This window comes from Sinohyriopsis cumingii, unplaced genomic scaffold (assembly GCF_028554795.1).
Source record: "Sinohyriopsis cumingii isolate HCF-2022 unplaced genomic scaffold, ASM2855479v2 utg000555l, whole genome shotgun sequence".
NCBI classification, from domain to species: Eukaryota; Metazoa; Mollusca; class Bivalvia; order Unionida; family Unionidae; genus Sinohyriopsis; species Sinohyriopsis cumingii.
In genome coordinates this window covers 207501-232605 of record NW_028315910.1, presented here as the reverse complement: position 1 = coordinate 232605, position 25105 = coordinate 207501, and the positions used below count along the sequence as shown (strand labels likewise).

General features: G+C 32.8%; 1 protein-coding gene across 2 annotated transcripts in view; it reads right to left on the bottom strand.

Moving 5' to 3' along the window:
* The window catches only part of LOC149773786 (F-box/LRR-repeat protein 2-like), a 119417-nt gene that overhangs the window by 29369 nt on the left and 64943 nt on the right, over positions 1-25105 (bottom strand). For both annotated transcript variants that reach the window (XR_016417277.1, XM_089946010.1), the window contains exons 10-13: positions 23346-23476; positions 18311-18371; positions 15053-15097; positions 2044-2100 (exon numbers count right to left, since the gene is read on the bottom strand). Coding sequence is in view for 1 of the 2 variants with exons in the window: in XM_089946010.1 (XP_089802136.1) it covers positions 2044-2100; positions 15053-15097; positions 18311-18371; positions 23346-23476 (294 nt within the window). In the remaining variant the exon portion in view is untranslated. The remainder of the gene's footprint in view (positions 1-2043; positions 2101-15052; positions 15098-18310; positions 18372-23345; positions 23477-25105) is intronic.

Below are 25105 nucleotides of genomic sequence, written 5' to 3'. Positions count from 1 at the left end.
CATTTGGCTACCCTTGGGAAATACAACATTTTGTGAATTTCCACCCCGTGGTTAAGGAGATGCGATACTGAACAGATGGATATATGGGCAGACAGACAGTATCTTGATATACCCTAATCAAGTGTGTGGATAACAAGAAAAAATTGTTTCATACTTCTTTTGATTGACTGTGAAAATTGATGTGCAGAAAACTGGAGAAGTAAAAAAAGAAATCACCACCAATCCACATAAACAAGCGCTAGTAGTATTTAGGGTGTAGAAAACTGGAGAAGTAAAAAGAAATCACAAATCCATATAAACTTGCACATGTGGTATTTAGGGTGCGGAAAACGGGAGAAGTCAAAAGAGATCACCAATCCACATAAAACTGTGCCAAGTCCAGATCAGAGATCAATGCCATTACTCAACAGATTCAAATCCAAGACAAACAAATTTTAAAATCTCATCATAGACCAACAGGCAACTATAAAAGAGCCTCATAGCCCAGATTTAATTTAGTAGCCCAGAGAAGGCAAATGAATATGAAACTAGGACAAAATTATTACTGTCTTATATGTCATTATCTATTATTATTCTTTGTAAAGTACTTTTGTAACTGTGCTTTTAACAAATATTGAACATAGTTCTGGGTTACCATAAACTGGATCTTGTAGCCAGAGGGAGACTTGACTTAAATACATGGTAACTAAGAATAACAGAGCCTCTTGGCTCCTGGGAAAAAACCTCTGGGATCCAATAAATTCCCCAACCATGTGGGTACATCTGGAGTGGTTAACAGTGTACAGATGGGTATGGAGGACTGATGCCAAGGCAATAGGAATTAAGGGCCCTACACAGAAATATGCCATGACAGCCGCTTGATGCCAAGGCAATGGGAGTTATGGGCCCTACATAGAAATATGCCATGATGGCTGCTTGATGCCAAGGCAATGGGAGTTAAGGGCCCTGCACAGAAATATGTCATGACAGCCGCTTGATGCCAAGGCAATCACAGTTAAGGGCCCTACACAGAAATATGCCATGACAGCCAATTGATGCCAAGGCAATCAGTGTTAAGGGCCTGACACAGAAATATGCCATGACAGCTGCTTGATGCCAAGGCAATCAGAGTTAAGGGCCCTACACAGAAATATGACATGACAGCCACTTGATGCCAAGGCCATGGGAGTTAAGGGCCCTACACAGAAATATGCCATGACAGCTGCTTGATCCTAAGGCAATGGGAGTTATGGGCCCTACACAGAAATATGCCATGACAGCCGCTTGATGCCAAGGCAATATGAGTTAAGGGCCCTACACAAAAATATGCCATGACAGCCGCTTGATGCCAAGGCAATGGGAGTTATGGGCTCTACATATAAATATGCCATGACAGCTGCTTGATGCCAAGGCAATCAGAGTTAATGGCCCCACACAGAAATATGCCAAGACAGCCAATTGATGCCAAGACAATGGGAGTTATGGGCCCTACATAGAAATATGCCATGACAGCTGATGAAGGTTGTTCTGGACAGGATTCAACTCCAGTACCTAACTTTGGTATGACTGAATTTCTCTTGCTGAGTTTTCATATTAGCATTGGTGAAACATTGTCAAAGATATTGAGAGAGTAATGAGTGGATAAAAAAAATATGAAAATCACTCAAGCACAAAAATTAGGCCACAGTGATCAAGATTTGTTATTATCGAGTTACTCTCTCTGAGATAAATCAATATAACAATTTGTGTAAGTGAGGTAAAATATAGTTCATGATGATGAACAAGTCAATGAATAAAAATACAAATGAATACATGAATAGGCAAACATTACATAACTTCCAAATTTCTATAGCAAGGGAGCAATTTCAATACACCAGGAATATACTTTTATTTTCATGATTTTTGTGGTTTCTACCAAGCATAAATTTGAGCTGAATCCAACTGAAACAGTCTTGGTCATTAATTGCATCTATTAGTCAAGATAAACAGATTTATGACTGAAGGCAACATTAAAAATGCATTACTTTGAAAACTCAAAACACAAAATAAGTGAAAAGAACTTACCAAAGCTGTTAGATTGTGACAGTATGCACCCAGATAATTTAAGGTATTGTCTGTAATCTGAAATTGGAGAAAAATGGATACCCACTTTCATAACTTTTCATGTCAGTGAAACAAATTTTGATCCAAATTACAATGAAACATATGCCTCAATTAGTGTCTGAACAAAATCATATCATATAAAAAGAATGTATTGACCCCCCCGTGTAAAAAAAGTAATAAAACTCCTGTGTAAAGAAAAATTTTTTATGAAGCCCCTGTGTAATAAAAGTTATGAATCCCTGTGTAATAAAAAGAATGTTATGAACTCCTGTGTAATAAAAATGATATGAACTCCTGTGTAATAAAAAGAATGTTATGAAGCCCCTGTGTAATAAAAAAATTATGAAGCCCCTGTGTAATAAAAAGAATGTTATGAAACCATGTGTAATAAAAATAATGTTATGAACTCCTGTGTAATAAAAAGAATGTTATGAACCCCTATGTAATAAAATAATGCTATGAACTCCCATGTAATACAAAGAATGTTATCAACCCAATAAAGTCTGCTTGTATGGTGTTTAACTATACTCTTATAAACCTTAATGAAGCATGGAGTGCTTCATTAAAGTTTATGAGAGTATCGTTGAACACCATACAGAGTTTTTTCTAACTCACTATTTCATTCCAAAAATAATAATTGTGGTCCAAAGTGAGGATAATAAATACAAAAGACTGAAGGGCATATGTACTTGATTTTCACATGCACTTATTGTTAGTTACATTTATTCTGATATAATTATTTCAAAGTCTTCTGCATATATATCTGGGAATCAAAGTTAAAGACAAATATAACAACGATTAATTAAAAAAAGAAGACTCAGCATAGAGATAGAATCCGCAGGTAAATATATCAAATTAATGACTTAACAAGATGCCCAAGTAAGCCTGATGTTGCTCAACAGGGAAAAGACATTTAAGCTTGTAAAAGTCAAATCGGGTATTAAAACTTTGGAATGAAAAGTTTGGAGCACTTAGTTACCACAATATCTTTCAGGCCTAAAACAACATATGATGTATCCAGGTAAGGAAATTAAAATTATTAATTGTCACAAAACAATGCATATGCATGTAATAAAAGCATGATATGATGTATCCAGGTAAGAAATTAAACTTATTAAATGCCACAAAATAAGGCATATACATGTAATAAAAACATGATATGATGTATTTAGGTAAGGAAATGAAATTTACTAATTGCCATAAAATAATGCATATACATGTAATAAAAAAACATCATGTATCCAGGTAAGAAATTAAATTTAATAACTGCCACAAAATAATGCATATACATGTCGTAAAAACAACATATGATGTATCCAGGTAAGAAATTAAATTTATTAAATGCCACAAGATAATGCATATACATGTAATAAAAGCAACAAATACTTGAGTCAATACCCCTTTAAGGTATTCAGCAGTGTTTAGTACCTGGGTAGTTCTTATTAGGCAATGAGAAAGACATGTCTAATGTACATAATACAAAATATTTAGTCCTTGGGTAGTTTTTATTGGGCAATGAGAAAGACATGACTAATGTACATAATACAAAATATTTAGTACTTGGGTAGTTTTTATTAGGCAATGAGAAAGACATGTCAAATATGCATAATACAAAATACTTAGTACTTGGGTAGTTTTTATCAGGCAATGAGAAAGACATGTCTAATGTACATAATACCAGGTATTTAGTGCCTTGGTTGTTTGTATTGGACTCTGAAAAAGATGTGTCTTATACACATAATACAGTACCAGTTATTTAGTTCCTCGGTAGTTTTTATTAAGCAATGAGAAAGATATGTCTAATGTATGTAATACAAAATATTTAGTACTTGGGTAGGTTATTTTTGGACAATGAGAAAGACATGTCTATCATACATAATACAAAATATTTAGTACTTGGGTAGGTTTTTTTTTGGACAGTGCTTTAGAAGTTTTTTTAGGCAATGAGAAAGATACATCTAACATACATAATACACCTACAGTGGATTGTCAGCTACTGAATTACTGAAAATAGTTTCAATGAATCCATCCTCAAGTACATTTGTGTATAACACCTACAGCAGACTGTCAGCTACTAAATTACTGAAAAAAACTAGTTTCAATGAATCCATCCTCAAGTACATTTGTGTACAAAACCTACAGCAGACTGTCAGCTACTAAATTACTGAAAAAAACCTAGTTTCAATGAATCCATCCTCAAGTACATTTGTGTACAACACCTACAGCAGACTGTCAGCTACTAAATTACTGAAAAAAAACTAGTTTCAATGAATCCATCCTCAAGTACATTTGTGTACAACACCTACAGCAGACTGTCTGCTACTAAATTACTGAAAAAACTAGTTTCAATGAATCCATCCTCAAGTACATTTGTGTACAACACCTACAGCAGACTGTCTGCTACTAAATTACTGAAAAAAACTAGTTTCAATGAATCCATCCTCAAGTACATTTGTGTACAACACCTACAGCAGACTGTCTGCTACTAAATTACTGAAAAAACTAGTTTCAATGAATGAACAGTATCCAAATTGATTAATTTCAAGGAAATTTCATAAATACTTCCTTTGTCAAGCTTATAGTGTGAGAGAGGATTTTAATGCTGACTTTGATCAAAACATTGCTGTGTTGCAGGCCTGCATTCTTGATGAGCCAATGATAAGAAATCTTGGTGGTGTTGGCTGTCAGGATATGGAAGGGAAATCAAAACTGACATTTGTACCAAGGAAACAAAATGAATACCTTCATCAAATGATGAACTTTAAGGAAATAGCTTTGCCACACTGCAGATGTAGAAGCCAGTGTGTCCTCTAAGGGTGCAAGACTGAGAGTCAAAAATCTCCTTGGTGTCAAAACTGAGGGTCAGACTGAGTAAAAACCAAACTCTGGTATAAAATCAGGGTGGGATGGGGGTATAAAATTGAAAATTTGGGGTCTCTGAAGCACATGTGAGGGTAAAGGGAAATGCTGGAAGCATTGTGAATGGTGAACCACCACCACCTGACACACAAAAAAGTTGTGGGGAAATCAAAAACAAAACATAATGATAGACTTATTGTTTGTTGCTACCATCTGATAAGACCTATGGGTCAAAACATTTATTTTTAACGAATTTATATTATAAAAAAGCTGATTCTTATGTTTCTATCAGGTATGTCATGCTTCTATCAAGTAATTCATGTTTCTATCAATTTTATAAAGTATGTCATGTTTCTATCAATTCTATCAAGTATGTCATGTTTCTATCAATTCTATCAAGCATGTTTCTATCAATTTTATAAAGTATGTCATGTTTCTATCAATTCTATCAAGCATGTCATGTTTCTATCAATTCTATCAAGTACATCATGTTTATATCAATTCAATCAAGTATATCATGTTTCAATCAATTCTATCAAATATGTCATGTTTCTATCAATTCTATCCAGTTCAAAACACAGCTGCTCGGATCATACTTAGAGGACCATGATCAGAGCACACCTCCCCGCTGCTCTGTACCCTACACTGGCTATCCATTCAATCCAGAATCAAAACCAAAATTTGTTCTCTGTGCTATGTTTCATTGTCAGACTCTAGTCCTACATACCTGTCCGACCTCACCCATGTGTACACACCAGCAAGATACTTATGCTCCTCTTCTGACAATCGTATACTCATTATTCCCACTATGAAAAAAAAGTCAAATGGGCAGCGTTCTTTTGCATACCAGGGCCCAGCAACGTGGAATGAATTGCCCACTGAACTTAGACACAAAGACACAGTGATCACATTCAAGAGGGCTCTCAAAACTCACTTATTTTGACTGCAAGAACAAACTTAAAGACCTAATAATGTTTCCTACCTTAATTGTTCTCAGGGTTTAAAAAAAAAACATGTTTTCTAATTTCATGGTGTTTGTTTCTGTAATCATATCATTATATGTTTTTTATCTTATAGGTGTTGTCTAATGTTGTAAAGCGCTTAGAGCTTCTAAAGATTAGGTGCTATACAAAGTCCTCATTATTATTATTATTATTATTATTATATACTGATGTATCTTATAAAAGGAAGTTTTATAATGAGGTGTCTATAAAAGGAAGTGATATACTGAGTTGTATTAAAAAAAGGAAATGATATACTGAGGTATCTTATAAAAGGAAGTTTTATAATGAGGTGTCTATACATTCTTTTGCATACCAGGGCCCAGCAACATGGAATGAACTGCCCACTGAACTTAGACAAAAAAACACAGTGATCCCATTCAAGAGTGCTCTTAAAACTCACTTATTTTGACTGCAAGAAAAAACTTAAAGACCTAACAATGTTTCCTACCTTAAATATTTTCAGCATGATTTTTATGTTTTCTAATTTCAGGGTGTATGTTTTTTGTAATTATATCATTATATATGTTTTTATGTGTTGTCTAATGTTCTAAAGCGCTTAAAGCTTCTAAAGATTAGGAGCTATACAAAGTCCTCATTATTATTATTATTATTATTATTATTATGTCATGTTTCTATCAATTCTATCAAGTATGTTATGTTTCTATCAATTCTATCAAGTTATGTCATGTTTTTATCAAGTATGTCATGTTTCAATCAATCCTATCAAGTATGTTATGTTTCTATCAATTCTATCAAGTATGTTATGTTTTTATCAAACATGTCATGTTTCTATCAATTCTATCAAGTATGTCATGTTTCTTTTAATTCTATCAACTATATCATGTTTCTATCAATTCTATCAAGTATGTCATGTTTTTATCAACTCTATCAAGTATGTCAAGTTTCTATCAATTCTATCAAGTATGTCATGTTTCTATCAATTCTATCAAGTATGTCATGTATCTATCAATTCTATCAAGTATGTCATGTTTCTATCAATTCTATCAAGTATGTTATGTTTCTATCAATTCTATCAAGTTATGTCATGTTTTTATCAAGTATGTCATGTTTCTATCAATTCTATCAAGTATGTTATGTTTCTATCAATTCTATCAAGTATGTCATGTTTCTATCAATTCTATCAAGTTATGTCATGTTTTTATCAAGTATGTCATGTTTCTATCAATTCTATCAAGTATGTCATGTTTCAATCAATTCTATCAAGTATGTCATGTTTTTATCAAACATGTCATGTTTCTATCAATTCTATCAAGTATGTCATGTTTCTTTTAATTCTATCAACTATATCATGTTTCTATCAATTCTATCAAGTATGTCATGTTTTTATCAACTCTATCAAGTATGTCAAGTTTCTATCAATTCTATCAAGTATGTCATGTTTCTATCAATTCTATCAAGTATGTCATGTTTCTATCAATTCTATCAAGTATGTCATGTTTCTATCAATTCTATCAAGTATGTCATGTTTCTATCAATTCTATCAAGCATGTCATGTTTCTATCAATTCTATCAAGTATGTCATGTTTCTATCAATTCTATCAAGTATGTCATGTTTCTATCAATTCTATCAAGTATGTTATGTTTTTATCAATTCTATCAAGTATGTCATGTTTCTATCAATTCTATCAAGTATGTCATGTTTCTATCAATTCTATCAAGTATGTTATGTTTCTATCAATTCTATCAAGTATGTCATGTTTCTATCAATTCTATCAAGTATGTTATGTTTTTATCAAGTATGTCATGTTTCTATCAATTCTATCAAGTATGTTATGTTTTTATCAAGTATGTCATGTTTCTATCAATTCTATCAAGTATGTCATGTTTCTATCAATTCTATCAAGTATGTCATGTTTCTATCAATTCTATCAAGCATGTCATGTTTCTATCAATTCTATCAAGTATGTTATGTTTTTATCAAGTATGTCATGTTTCTATCAATTCTATCAAGTATGTCATGTTTCTATCAATTCTATCAAGTACGTCATGTTTCTATCAATTCTATCAAGCATGTCATGTTTCTATCAATTCTATCAAGTATGTCATGTTTCTATCAATTCTATCAAGTATGTCATGTTTCTATCAATTCTATCAAGTATGTTATGTTTTTATCAAGTATGTCATGTTTCTATCAATTCTATCAAGTATGTCATGTTTCTATCAATTCTATCAAGTATGTCATGTTTCTATCAATTCTATCAAGCATGTCATGTTTCTATCAATTCTATCAAGTATGTCATGTTTCTATCAATTCTATCAAGTATGTCATGTTTCTATCAATTCTATCAAGTATGTCATGTTTCTATCAATTCTATCAAGTATGTCATGTTTCTATCAATTCTATCAAGTTATGTCATGTTTTTATCAAGTATGTCATGTTTCTATCAATTCTATCAAGTATGTCATGTTTCAATCAATTCTATCAAGTATGTCATGTTTTTATCAAACATGTCATGTTTCTATCAATTCTATCAAGTATGTCATGTTTCTTTTAATTCTATCAACTATATCATGTTTCTATCAATTCTATCAAGTATGTCATGTTTTTATCAACTCTATCAAGTATGTCAAGTTTCTATCAATTCTATCAAGTATGTCATGTTTCTATCAATTCTATCAAGTATGTCATGTTTCTATCAATTCTATCAAGTATGTCATGTTTCTATCAATTCTATCAAGTATGTTATGTTTCTATCAATTCTATCAAGTATGTCATGTTTCTATCAATTCTATCAAGTATGTTATGTTTTTATCAAGTATGTCATGTTTCTATCAATTCTATCAAGTATGTTATGTTTTTATCAAGTATGTCATGTTTCTATCAATTCTATCAAGTATGTCATGTTTCTATCAATTCTATCAAGTATGTCATGTTTCTATCAATTCTATCAAGCATGTCATGTTTCTATCAATTCTATCAAGTATGTTATGTTTTTATCAAGTATGTCAGGTTTCTATCAATTCTATCAAGTATGTCATGTTTCTATCAATTCTATCAAGTACGTCATGTTTCTATCAATTCTATCAAGCATGTCATGTTTCTATCAATTCTATCAAGTATGTCATGTTTCTATCAATTCTATCAAGTATGTTATGTTTTTATCAAGTATGTCATGTTTCTATCAATTCTATCAAGTATGTCATGTTTCTATCAATTCTATCAAGTATGTCATGTTTCTATCAATTCTATCAAGCATGTCATGTTTCTATCAATTCTATCAAGTATGTCATGTTTCTATCAATTCTATCAAGTATGTCATGTTTCTATCAATTCTATCAAGTATGTCATGTTTCTATCAATTCTATCAAGTATGTTATGTTTTTATCAAGTATGTCATGTTTCTATCAATTCTATCAAGTATGTTATGTTTTTATCAAGTATGTCATGTTTCTATCAATTCTATCAAGTATATCATGTTTCTATCAATTCTATCAAGTATGTCATGTTTCTATCAATTCTATCAAGTATGTCATGTTTCTATCAATTCTATCAAGCATGTCATGTTTCTATCAATTCTATCAAGTATGTCATGTTTCTATCAATTCTATCAAGTATCTCATGTTTCTATCAATTCTATCAAGTATGTTATGTTTTTATCAAGTATGTCATGTTTCTATCAATTCTATCAAGTATGTCATGTTTCTATCAATTCTATCAAGTATGTCATGTTTCTATCAATTCTATCAAGTATGTTATGTTTTTATCAAGTATGTCATGTTTCTATCAATTCTATCAAGTATGTCATGTTTCTATCAATTCTATCAAGTATGTTATGTTTTTATCAAGTATGTCATGTTTCTATCAATTCTATCAAGTATGTCATGTTTCTATCAATTCTATCAAGTATGTCATGTTTCTATCAATTCTATCAAGCATGTCATGTTTCTATCAATTCTATCAAGTATGTCATGTTTCTATCAATTCTATCAAGTATGTCATGTTTCTATCAATTCTATCAAGTATGTTATGTTTTTATCAAGTATGTCATGTTTCTATCAATTCTATCAAGTATGTCATGTTTCTATCAATTCTATCAAGTATGTCATGTTTCTATCAATTCTATCAAGTATGTCATGTTTCTATCAATTCTATCAAGTATGTTATGTTTTTATCAAGTATGTCATGTTTCTATCAATTCTATCAAGTATGTCATGTTTCTATCAATTCTATCAAGTATGTTATGTTTTTATCAAGTATGTCATGTTTCTATCAATTCTATCAAGTATGTCATGTTTCTATCAATTCTATCAAGTATGTCATGTTTCTATCAATTCTATCAAGTATGTCATGTTTCTATCAATTCTATCAAGTATGTCATGTTTCTATCAATTCTATCAAGTATGTCATGTTTCTATCAATTCTATCAAGTATGTTATGTTTTTATCAAGTATGTCATGTTTCTATCAATTCTATCAAGTATGTTATGTTTTTATCAAGTATGTCATGTTTCTATCAATTCTATCAAGTATGTCATGTTTCTATCAATTCTATCAAGTATGTCATGTTTTTATCAAGTATGTCATGTTTCTATCAATTCTATCAAGTATGTCATGTTTCTATCAATTCTATCAAGTATGTCATGTTTCTATCAATTCTATCAAGTATGTCATGTTTCTATCAATTCTATCAAGTTATGTCATGTTTTTATCAAGTATGTCATGTTTCTATCAATTCTATCAAGTATGTCATGTTTCAATCAATTCTATCAAGTATGTCATGTTTTTATCAAACATGTCATGTTTCTATCAATTCTATCAAGTATGTCATGTTTCTTTTAATTCTATCAACTATATCATGTTTCTATCAATTCTATCAAGTATGTCATGTTTCTATCAATTCTATCAAGTATGTCATGTTTCTATCAATTCTATCAAGTATGTTATGTTTTTATCAAGTATGTCATGTTTCTATCAATTCTATCAAGTATGTCATGTTTCTATCAATTCTATCAAGTATGTCATGTTTCTATCAATTCTATCAAGTATGTCATGTTTCTATCAATTCTATCAAGTTATGTCATGTTTTTATCAAGTATGTCATGTTTCTATCAATTCTATCAAGTATGTCATGTTTCAATCAATTCTATCAAGTATGTCATGTTTTTATCAAACATGTCATGTTTCTATCAATTCTATCAAGTATGTCATGTTTCTTTTAATTCTATCAACTATATCATGTTTCTATCAATTCTATCAAGTATGTCATGTTTTTATCAACTCTATCAAGTATGTCAAGTTTCTATCAATTCTATCAAGTATGTCATGTTTCTATCAATTCTATCAAGTATGTCATGTTTCTATCAATTCTATCAAGTATGTCATGTTTCTATCAATTCTATCAAGTATGTTATGTTTATATCAATTCTATCAAGTATGTCATGTTTCTATCAATTCTATCAAGTATGTTATGTTTTTATCAAGTATGTCATGTTTCTATCAATTCTATCAAGTATGTTATGTTTTTATCAAGTATGTCATGTTTCTATCAATTCTATCAAGTATGTCATGTTTCTATCAATTCTATCAAGTATGTCATGTTTCTATCAATTCTATCAAGCATGTCATGTTTCTATCAATTCTATCAAGTATGTTATGTTTTTATCAAGTATGTCATGTTTCTATCAATTCTATCAAGTACGTCATGTTTCTATCAATTCTATCAAGTATGTTATGTTTTTATCAAGTATGTCATGTTTCTATCAATTCTATAAAGTATGTTATGTTTTTATCAAGTATGTCATGTTTCTATCAATTCTATCAAGTATGTCATGTTTCTATCAATTCTATCAAGTATGTCATGTTTCTATCAATTCTATCAAGTATGTCATGTTTCTATCAATTCTATCAAGTATGTTATGTTTTTATCAAGTATGTCATGTTTCTATCAATTCTATCAAGTATGTCATGTTTCTATCAATTCTATCAAGTATGTCATGTTTCTATCAATTCTATCAAGCATGTCATGTTTCTATCAATTCTATCAAGTATGTCATGTTTCTATCAATTCTATCAAGTATGTCATGTTTCTATCAATTCTATCAAGTATGTTATGTTTTTATCAAGTATGTCATGTTTCTATCAATTCTATCAAGTATGTTATGTTTTTATCAAGTATGTCATGTTTCTATCAATTCTATCAAGTATGTCATGTTTCTATCAATTCTATCAAGCATGTCATGTTTCTATCAATTCTATCAAGTATGTCATGTTTCTATCAATTCTATCAAGTATGTCATGTTTCTATCAATTCTATCAAGTATGTTATGTTTTTATCAAGTATGTCATGTTTCTATCAATTCTATCAAGTATGTTATGTTTTTATCAAGTATGTCATGTTTCTATCAATTCTATCAAGTATGTCATGTTTCTATCAATTCTATCAAGTATGTCATGTTTCTATCAATTCTATCAAGCATGTCATGTTTCTATCAATTCTATCAAGTATGTCATGTTTCTATCAATTCTATCAAGTATGTCATGTTTCTATCAATTCTATCAAGTATGTGATGTTTTTATCAATTCTATCAAGTATGTCATGTTTCTATCAATTCTATCAAGTATGTCATGTTTCTATCAATTCTATCAAGTATGTCATGTTTCTATCAATTCTATCAAGTATGTCATGTTTCTATCAATTCTATCAAGTATGTCATGTTTCTATCAATTCTATCAAGTATGTTATGTTTTTATCAAGTATGTCATGTTTCTATCAATTCTATCAAGTATGTTATGTTTTTATCAAGTATGTCATGTTTCTATCAATTCTATCAAGTATGTCATGTTTCTATCAATTCTATCAAGTATGTCATGTTTCTATCAATTCTATCAAGTATGTCATGTTTTTATCAAGTATGTCATGTTTCTATCAATTCTATCAAGTATGTCATGTTTCTATCAATTCTATCAAGTACGTCATGTTTCTATCAATTCTATCAAGCATGTCATGTTTCTATCAATTCTATCAAGTATGTCATGTTTCTATCAATTCTATCAAGTATGTCATGTTTCTATCAATTCTATCAAGTATATTATGTTTGCATGAAGTATGTCAAATATCTGGTTGCAATAGAGAAAATTTATGTAACACAGATACTGCTAATCACATGAGAAATAATTATTTCCAAGTGCACTGGAGTAACAAAGAATGTGCTGGTCTTGATCAGGGAAAAACAAGAGATATAAAAATATAACTGACAAATGTATGTGTGTGATTTGGATTTTTCACGTAGATTCAACAATTTTTCAGTTATACTGCTATGATGTTTCACCCAGTCACATTATCCTGACACCAGGCCAACCAGTCCTAGCACTAACCTCTTAATACTGAGTGCTTCACGTATATTCAACAATTTTTCAGTTATATTGCTATGATGTTTCACCCAGTCACATTATCCTGACACCAGGCCAACCAGTCCTAGCACTAACCTCTTAATACTGAGTGCCAAGTGAGGCAACTGCTAGTACTATCTTTGGTATGACTTGGCCGGGGTTCAAACCCACAATCTCCTGCATTCAAGGTGGACGTTCTAACCACTCAGGCCACCTAAGCAGTGAAAACTGACCAATAACAGTGTCAAAATGGTGTGAAAGCAACCCAGGTACTTTCACAATTTATCACTTCCACCATCAATAGTACAAAACCCACAAAGCTGCTTACAAAATACAAAAACAAAAACAAAATCTTAATTACTTTACAGAATCTACATGATTGTTGGAGACATTTACATAAAAAATGCTTATTATTTTACTGCATTGATATCTGCAGTAAATCTATGTTATGTACAGTTTTGTGTTTGGTTATTATTTTATATGATATTGGTAACAAGTCAATTTGATGATGATGCAGTACAACCATTAACTGTATGTGAGAATATGTAATTAGTGCAATCTGGACACAAGACCGATGAAAGGAATCATCAAAAGTGTAATTACTGCAATCTGGACACAAGACTGAATGAAAGGAATCATCAAAAGTGCAATTACTGCAATCTGGACACAAGACGAACAAAAGGAATCATCAAAAGTGTAATTAATGCGATCTGGACACAAAGGCTGGATGAAAGGAATCATCAAAAGTGCAAGTACTGCAATCTGGACACAAGACCGATGAAAGGAATCATCAAAAGTGTAATTATTGCAATCTGGACACAAGACTAGATGAAAGAAATTATCAGAAGTGTAATTACTGCAATCTGGACACAAGACTGGATGAAAGGAATTATCAAAAGTACAATTACCACAATCTGGACACAAGACTGGATGAAAGGAATTATCAAAAGTGCAATTACCACAATCTGGACACAAGACTGATGAAAGGAATCATCAAAAGTACAAGTACTGCAATCTGGACACAAGACCGATGAAAGGAATCATCAAAAGTGTAATTACCGCAAATCTGGACACAATACTGGATGAAAGGAATCATCAAAAGTGCAATTACTGCAATCTGGACAAAAAGACTAGATGAAAGGTATCATCAAAAGTGCAAGTACTGCAATCTGGACACAAGACCGATGAAAGGAATCATCAAAAGTGTAATTACTGCAATCTGGACACAAGACTGGATGAAAGGAATTATCAAAAGTACAATTACCACAATCTGGACACAGGACTGGATGAAAGGAATTATCAAAAGTGCAATTACCACAATCTGGGCACAAGACCGATGAAAGGAATCATCAAAAGTACAAGTACTGCAATCTGGACACAAGACCGATGAAAGGAAACATCAAAAGTGTAATTATTGCAATCTGGACACAAGACTGGATGAAAGAAATTATCAAAAGTGTAATTACTGCAATCTGGACACAAGACTGGATGAAAGGAATTATCAAAACTACAATTACCACAATCTGGACACAGGACTGGATGAAAGGAATTATCAAAAGTGAAATTACCACAATCTAGACACAAGACTGGATGAAAGGAATCATCAAAAGTGCAATTACTGCGATCTGGACACAAGACTGGATGAAAGGAATTATCAAAAGTGTAATTACCACAATCTGGACACAAAGACTGGATGAAAGGAATCATCAAAAGTGCAATAAGCATTTATTTTAAAGCGCAAGAATAATTTTTCTTACCTGTATACATTCTTCTAAATCCATTTTCTCTAATAAGACACAGTTCTGAAAATTAAGAAATATACAGTACTGTAACTAGGCAGCAAATTTCATCATCTTAGCTCATTAACCCCACATGTCACATTTACATGCCACGAAGCGGTACCCTACTTTACAGCTCTGTAATGCTAGTATTGTTTAAAATGCACCAAAGTGGGCAGCATTACTGAAAAGGGGGAAAATGTAGTAGTATAATGATATCATAAAACAATCTACAGTGGGAAAAATATAATTTTCTAGACCAAATATTTTCTGGATGAATAATACTGGTTTCAGAATTGGAGTTTGTGTCAGTATTTTAAACTGTTGTGGCTTAGGTCTAAATCAGACCAGTCTATCTAAATCTATTTATTCAGACCAGTCTATCTAAATCTAAATCAGACCAGTCTATCTAAATCTAAATTAGACCAGTCTAACTAAATCTAACTCAGACCAGTCCAAACTGCATATGGAGAGATGGACATTTTCAAAAGTAGAATAGCTATCAGGTTTGGAGTAGAATGGGTCCAAGACATAACAAGCACTGTCTACTACAAGAAAACAAGAAGTTCAATTTTCATATTCTGTACATGGTGGCCGAAATATCAATCAAAAACATCTTTTATACACTTAAGCATTGGTTACAAGAAAATCTCTCAGAAACAGATCTGCTTGGGAACATTCAGAAGTAACCTCAAAAAGTACATTTTATATCCCCATTTCAGGTGAAAGTAATTATAATTTTCACGAGGTAATGAATTAATACTGTCCTTAGTGAAATATAAACAGCAGGAACTTGAAAAATGATTGTTTCATGCTTTTTTCTAAGTCCATATTATCGTTTTCATGTATGAAAAATAACTTTGTGCAATTCAGTAAGGTTCACATATAAAGTTATCACTTTTTATGATTTTCACATTCATAAGGTGATCTATAGACCGTATTAGCGGGAGTATAAGTAGGTGCTGAGTATAAGTCTAATGAGCAAATGTGGCAAATTTTCCATCCTTCATCCATATATAAGCTAATGCTGAGTATAAGATTAGGCCAGAGCAATACCTCAGCTTCGTCTTTTTCATTTTGTTCCTCACAGCATCACAAATTTTATCCTATCTATAACTCAATAACCTTTTGGTCTGGATCAATAAATGTAACTAAAAGTACCTAATTTGTTTCACAAGAAGTATTTTAAATGTATTATGTACTTTAATCTACATATAATGATGCTGGCATGAACATTTATTGAGTTACAGATATTCTTGAGGGAAAGGTCCTTCACAAATATATATGACATAGCCACACAGGCGGATTTATTCGCTCAAGCTTGGGGAGGTTCATAGAACATCGTCTTGCGAGACAGAAAAGGTGGGAATCTGGTCAAGGACCAAAAACCCAGGGAACCTGAGAAACCTAGTAGGGATAACCAGGGAACTTGGCATAAGGACAAACAATGTTTCACTTGCAATGAGTGGGGTCATATCTCCCCCATTGACCTAAGTGGAAGGGATCAGTCCAGAGAGTCAAGGCAGCCATTGAAAGCAGATGGTCAGTAGATGGAAAACTTGATGTTTCCCAGCAGGCTAAGCGGGAAGCAGTGTATGAGTCAGTGGTACATGCAGAGATCGGTCATGATGCTATCCAATTGATCAGCACATGTATTTTCCCTGAGGCAAGGTTACCTATGGCAAATGGCACTATCAACGGACAAGAGGTGACCGTTTTGCGAGACACAGGGTACACTAGTGTAGTCATGAAACAGAGCCTCATTCGGGATGACCAACTGCTTGGGTTTAAATCGCCTTGTATGCTACTGGACCAAGCAATCGACCACGTTCCTGTCACAAGGATAGTTACTGAAACACATTTCTTGACCAGAACCGTAGAAGCATTGTGCATAGCCAACACAATCTATGAACTTACAACTTGCAATGTACTGGGATCTAGACTCCCAACCATGTCCAACTTCCGATTCCCAATCATCCAAGCAGTGCAAACCAGAGCTCAGGTAAAGGAGGATAACAAACCTCTACATAGTTTAAAAGTACCATTACCGATATCTCCTGAGAAGAATTTCTGAAAAAGCAAGAACATGACATGTCTTTAAACCCGACTGTGGAGAAAATGTTATCCAGTGCCATGAAGAACTATAAGAACTGGGGGGTCCTCTAGATTTCTACGTCATAATGGTTTCAAGTATAGAAAGTGTACTACGCCTGATGGTAGGAAGTTCGTGCTGCTAGTTGTTCCCCAGAAATTTAAGTTGCATGTACTCAAAGTGGCACACAAGTCAAGTACGGCAGGCCATTTGAGTAGGAATAAAACAACGGTTAAGGTATTACGAGAATGTTATTGGCCCAAGGTTAACAGTGACATAGTGTGGTTTTGTCATTCATGCCATGTTTGTCAGAAGATTGTCTCAAAGTAACTGGACTACATTACTGACATGGAAGGTAGGACCAGTATGCAGAAACATTATGTAGAAAGACCTGATCAAACAATTGATAAAGGGGTCCTGAATGTAGTATGTATAGCGGTGATAGACTATAGGTCGTGTGACGAATCGGAATTCATCACCAGTACCGAAATGACGATTGAATAGCCCACTGACAGGGAAAGAAGGTATAGACCAGATCAATATATGCCCAGATTTATCTGAGGATCAGCATACGCAAATCTTGGAGGTTTTGTTCCAATTCCCAGGCGTGTTTACGGACAAATCAGGCCATACTGGATTGATTCAACACGAGATCAAGTTGAATACCTCAGAGCCGATCAAGATTAATGGATATCCAATACCTTTAATGCATGGGAGACAATCAACGAAGTGGAGAAAATGTTAGCCCAGGAAGTGATCGAACCTTCCAGTTCCCTGTACTTGTCCCCCATTGTATTAGTCAGAAAGAAAGACGGGACAAACCATTTCTGCATTGACTTTCAGCAACTGAACAAAATCACTATTTTCAATGCAGAATCAATGCCAGATATAGAAAGCTTATTTTCAAAGTTGGCAGGTCTATTTCTTGTAACACTATCTATTGTCTGTATTTCTCTTCTAGAACTGATGGATGTATTTCTATTTTCTGTAATACAATCTAATGAATTTCTTTCCATTTCTTGTAATACAATCTATTTTCTGTATTTCTGTTTCTTGTAGCACAATTTAATGCATGCATTTCTACCTCTTATAACTAATCTATTTAAGGTGTTTCCGCTTCTTAAAACACAATCAACAAAGCAAACCTTTGCTAAAGCCTGGAATCCATTATCTGTGAAGTGAGAGCAGCAAGCAGCTTCGAGTGTTCTGAAAAAGAGTAAATTGAACAATCACACACGTCTTTAAATTGCTACTTTTTCAAGTCACAGAACACTGCTCAGACTCAAAGTTCCAAAACTCTGCCAGTTTATAAGTTTAATTAGAATAAAGCTAGACTGGCATAACTTGTATATTTCTTTGAATTTGGGCAAATAAATTTGTATTACCAAATTTTACCATAAGTATGTGACTTGGGGGTTAAGAATGAGACTTTCTTAATTAAAGGTTTACATAATACAGTTACAATCTTACTGTATGTAGAAATAGTGTGACCAGTTATAGAATACAGTTACAATCTTACTGTATGTAGAAATAGTGTGACCAGTTATAGAATACAGTTACAATCTTACTGTATGTAGAAATACTGTACAGTGACCAGTTATAGAATACAGGTACAATCTTATTGTATGTAGAAATACTGTGACCAGTTATAGAATACAGGTACAATCTTACTGCATGTAGAAATACTGTGACCAGTTATGGAATACAGTTACAATCTTACTGAATATAGAAATACTGTGACCAGTTATAGAATACAGTTACAATTTTACTGTATGAAGAAGTACTGCGACCAGTTATAGAATACAGTTACAATCTTACTGTATGTAGAAATACTGTGACAAGTTATATAATACAGTTACAATCTTACTGTATGTAGAAATACTATGACAAGTTTTACAGGTACAAACTTACTGAATGTAGACATGTAGAAATACTGTTGCCAAGTTATAGAATACATATCTAATAACACACAATACATAGGTTCAATATAAACTTTATTGTAAATATAAATAATCTTTGGCATAATGGGGGCAAATCCTGTCACTGCACACTGCAACAGCCGAGCTCGGAATTGTTCCTATAGGAATACCTCAGGAAGAGAGACTTGGGGGAGTTTGTAGGGTTGTGAAGAGTGTCCAACACCTGTATGTGGAGCTGCAAGGGGCTGATACGAGGTATATAGGGACACTGATAACCGAAACTCAATAAGTCTGATCCTGAGAATTGCTATAATAACATACATCAGCCGATACTCCATACATGCACCGTAGGAAGCGGGTATGAAGTATATGGGCATAATAGTTGAGTACATTTAAGTACTGACACAAATTGGGGGTCAAAAGCAAAGTTGTGAATGCATGAAACTTGGCATTGGCCCAAACGAAGTGAAGGGAGCTCTGTGACTATGGAACAGTGCGACTGTAATGAAGGCACCCAATTTAAGGAAATTTAAGGATAAAGATAATATCGATAATGCAATAACATGGAAACTGCACATAGAATATAAATGTACTGTATGTAGTAACACTGTAGTCAGGTGCACAGAATACAAACTTACTGTATGCAGTAACACTGTAGTCAGGTGCACAGAATACAAACTTACTGTATGTAGTAACACTGTAGTCAGGTGCATAGAATACAAACGTACTGTATGTAGTAACACTGTAGTCAGGTGCACAGAATACAAACTTACTGTATGCAGTAACACTGTAGTCAGGTGCATAGAATACAAACTTACTGTATGTAGTAACACTGTAGTCAGGTGCATAGAATACAAACGTACTGTATGTAGTAACACTGTAGTCAGGTGCTTAGAATACAAACTTACTGTATGTAGTAACACTGTAGTCAGGTGCATAGAATAAAAACTTACTGTATGTAGTAACACTGTAGTCAGAAGCATAGAATACAAACTTACTGTATGTAGAAACACTGTAGTCAAGTATACAGAATACAAACTTACTGTATGTAGAAACACTGTAGTCAAGTGTACAGAATACAAACGTACTGTATGTAGAAAAACTATAGTCAAGTGTACAGAATACAAACATACTGTACATAGAAACACTGTAGTCAAGTGTACAGAACACAAACCTACTGTATGTAGAAACACTGTAGTCAAGTGTACAGAATACAAACGTACTGTATGTAGAAACACTGTAGTCAAGTGTACAGAATACAAATGTACTGTATGTAGAAACACTGTAGTCAAGTGTACAGAATACAAACGTACTGTATGTAGAAACACTGTAGTCAAGTGTACAGAATACAAACTTACTGTATGTAGTAACACTGTAGTCAAGTGTATAGAATACAAACTTACTGTATGTAGTAACACTGTAGTCAGAAGCACAGAATACAAACTTACTGTATGTAGAAACACTGTAGTCAAGTGTACAGAATACAAATGTACTGTATGTAGAAACACTGTAGTCAAGTGTACAGAATACAAACGTACTGTATGTAGAAACACTGTAGTCAAGTGTACAGAATATAAATGTACTGTATGTAGAAACACTGTAGTCAAGTGTACAGAATACAAATGTACCGTATGTAGAAACACTGTAGTCAAGTGTACAGAATACAAACGTACTGTATGTAGTAACACTGTAGTCAAGTGTATAGAATACAAACTTACTGTATGTAGTAACACTGTAGTCAGAAGCATAGAATACAAACGTACCATATGTAGAAACACTAGTCAACTGTACAGAATACAAACGTACTGTATGTAGAAACACTGTAGTCAAGTGTATAGAATACAAACGTACTGTATGTAGAAACACTGTAGTCAAGTGTATAGAATACAAACGTACTGTATGTAGAAACACTGTAGTCAAGTGTACAGAATACAAACATACTGTATGTAGTAACACTGTAGTCAAGTGTATAGAATACAAACATACTGTATGCAGAAACACTGTAGTCAAGTGTACAGAATACAAACGTACTGTATGTAGAAACACTGTAGTCAAGTGTACAGAATACAAACTTACTGTATGTAGTAACACTGTAGTCAAGTGCGTATAATATAAACTTACTGTATGTAGTAACACTGTAGTCAAGTGCATATAATATAAACTTACTGTATGTAGTAACACTGTAGTCAGGTGCATATAATATAAATTTAATGCATGTAGTAACACTAGTCAAGTGTACAGAATACAAACTTACTGTATGTAGTAACACTGTAGTCTGACAGGTGAATATAATACAAACTTACTGTATGTAGTAACACTGTAGTCAAGTGTACAGAATACAAACGTACTGTATGTAGAAACACTGTAGTCAAGTGTACAGAATACAAACTTACTGTATGCAGTAACACTGTAGTCAGGTGCATAGAATACAAACTTACTGTATGTAGTAACACTGTAGTCAGGTGCATAGAATACAAACGTACTGTATGTAGTAACACTGTAGTCAAGTGTACAGAATACAAACATACTGTATGCAGAAACACTGTAGTCAAGTGTACAGAATACAAACTTAATGTATGTAGAAACACTGTAGTCAAGTGTACAGAATACAAACGTACTGTATGTAGAAACACTATAGTCAAGTGTACAGAATACAAACTTACTGTATGTAGTAACACTGTAGTCAAGTGTATAGAATACAAACTTACTGTATGTAGTAACACTGTAGTCAGAAGCATAGAAACGTACCGTATGTAGAAAAACTGTAGTCAAGTGTACAGAATACAAACGTACTGTATGCAGAAACACTGTAGTCAAGTGTATAGAATACAAACATACTGTATGTAGAAACAATGTAGTCAAGTGTATTGAATACAAACGTACTGTATGTAGAAACACTGTAGTCAAGTGTACAGAATACAAACATACTGTATGCAGAAACACTGTAGTCAAGTGTACAGAATACAAACATACTGTATGTAGTAACACTGTAGTCAAGTGTACAGAATACAAACATACTGTATGTAGAAACACTGTAGTCAAGTGTACAGAATACAAACGTACTGTATTTAGTAACACTGTAGTCAAGTGTATAGAATACAAACTTACTGTATGTAGTAACACTGTAGTCAAGTGCGTATAATATAAACTTACTGTATGTAGTAACACTATAGTCTGACAGGTGAATATAATATAAACTTACTGTATGTAGTAACACTGTAGTCAGGTGCATATAATATAAATTTAATGCATGTAGTAACACTAGTCAAGTGTACAGAATACAAACTTACTGTATGTAGTAACACTGTAGTCTGACAGGTGAATATAATATAAACTTACTGTATGTAGCAACACTGTAGTTAGGTGCATATAACAAACTAAAATGACTTACTGTATGAAGTAAGACTAATCAAGTGTATAAAATACAAACTTACTGTATGAATACTGTAGTCAAGTGTATAGAATACAAACTTACTGTATGAAGTAACACTGTTACATTATTTTGTAGCACTGTAGTCAAGTGTAGAGAATACAAACTTACTGTATGAAGTAACACTGTTACATTATTTTGTAGCACTGTAGTCAAGTGTAGAGAATACAAACTTACTGTATGAAGTAACACTGTTACATTATTTTGTAGCACTGTAGTCAAGTGTAGAGAATACATGTACAACCTTTTGTATGTAGCAATATTGTAGCAAAATTGCAAACTGATGCTGACAAACTTTCAAAACAATCAATACAGGACCTAAACATTGTTAAAACTGCTGCCAAAGATATTGTCATGGGAGCCATTAACTTCACTGCCAGAAAAGTGATATACATGTCCCACAATTCTCTGACATGCCAGACAAAAAAATCTAAGTAGGTGTTCCTCAGATTGTGACATTCCTAACTGTCTGCTGTGAAAGAAGCATCAGTTCTCTTGCAACTGGACACACAAGAGAAAGTAAAACATAATACCTCTGTCCCACCATTCCCTGACAGGCTAGACAAAAAAATTTAAGTATGTGTACCTCCAATTGTGACATTCCTGATTCAGAGCTATGACAAAAGCATCAGTTAATCTCTGACAACTGGTCACACAGAATGAAAGTAAAAATAATACCTCTGTCCCACCATTCCCTGACAGGCGTGACACAAATCTAAGTAGGTGTACTTCACATTGTGACATCCCTGACTTAAGGTTATACAGTCAATGAAAATGATACCCACATCCTATTTATCTCCAGACAGGCAAGACAAAAATAAGCAGGCATACCTCAAATTGTGACATCCCAGACTAAGGGCTATGAGAGAGACATCTGTTAATCTTTGACAACTGGACACACAGAGTGAAAGTAAATCATGACAATGTTCTCCTATCATCTGAATTGCTTCATCTGAAATGTTCTGCAAAGAGAAAATGACATGATTTAATCAGTAGTGCTAACGTAAAGGGAAAAATGACATGATTAAATCAGTAGTGCTAATGTAAAGGGAAAAATGACATGGTTTAATCAGTTGTGCTAATGTAAAGGGAAAATGACATGATTTAATCAGTAGTGCTAACATAAAGGGAAAAATGACAGTCTAATCAGCAGTTCTAACGTAAAGGGAAAATGACATGATTAAATCAGTAGTGCTAATGTAAAGGAAAAATGACATGATTTAATCAGCAGTGCTAACGTAAAGGAAAAAATGACATGATTTAATCAGTAGTGCTATCGTAAAGGGAAAAATGACATGATTTAATCTGTAGTGCTAATGTAAAGGGAAAAATGACATGATTAAATCAGTAGTGCTAATGTAAAGGGAAAAATGACATGATTTAATCAGTAGTGCTAACGTAAAGGGAAAATGACATGATTTAATCAGTAGTGCTAACGTAAAGGGAAAAATGACAGTCTAATCAGCAGTTCTAATGTAAAGGGAAAATGACATGATTAAATCAGTAGTGATAACGTAAAGGAAAAATGACATGATTTAATCAGCAGTGCTAACGTAAAGGAAAAAATGACATGATTTAATCAGTAGTGCTATCGTAAAGGGAAAAATGACATGATTTAATCAGTAGTTCTAATGTAAAGGTAAAAATGACATGATTAAATCAGTAGTGCTAATGTAAAGGAAAAATGACATGATTTAATCAGCAGTGCTAACGTAAAGGGAAAATGACATGATTTAATCAGTAGTGCTAACGTAAAGGGAAAAATGACAGTCTAATCAGCAGTTCTAACGTAAAGGGAAAATGACATGATTAAATCAGTAGTGATAACGTAAAGGAAAAATGACATGATTTAATCAGCAGTGCTAACGTAAAGGAAAAATGACATGATTTAATCAGCAGTGCTAACGTAAAGGGAAAATGACATGATTTAATCAGTAGTGCTAACGTAAAGGGAAAAATGACAGTCTAATCAGCAGTTCTAACGTAAAGGGAAAATGACATGATTAAATCAGTAGTGATAACGTAAAGGAAAAATGACATGATTTAATCAGCAGTGCTAACGTAAAGGAAAAAATGACATGATTTAATCAGTAGTGCTATCGTAAAGGGAAAAATGACATGATTTAATCAGTAGTTCTAATGTAAAGGTAAAAATGACATGATTTAATCAGTAGTGCTAATGTAAAGGTAAAAATGACATGATTAAATCAGTAGTTCTAACGTAAAGGGAAAAATGACATGATTTAATCAGTAGTGCTAACATAAAGGGAAAAATGACATGATTTAATCAGTAGTTCTAATGTAAAGGTAAAAATGACATGATTAAATCAGTAGTTCTAACGTAAAGGTAAAAATGACATGATTAAATCAGTAGTGCTAACGTAAAGGGAAAAATGACATGATTTAATCAGCAGTTCTAACGTAAAGGTAAAAATGACATGATTAAATCAGTAGTGCTAACATAAAGGAAAAAAGGACATGATTTAATCAGCAGTACTAACATAAAGGGAAAAATGACATGATTTAATCAGCAGTGCTAACGTAAAGGAAAAAATGACATGATTTAATCAATAGTGCCAATGTTAAACTAA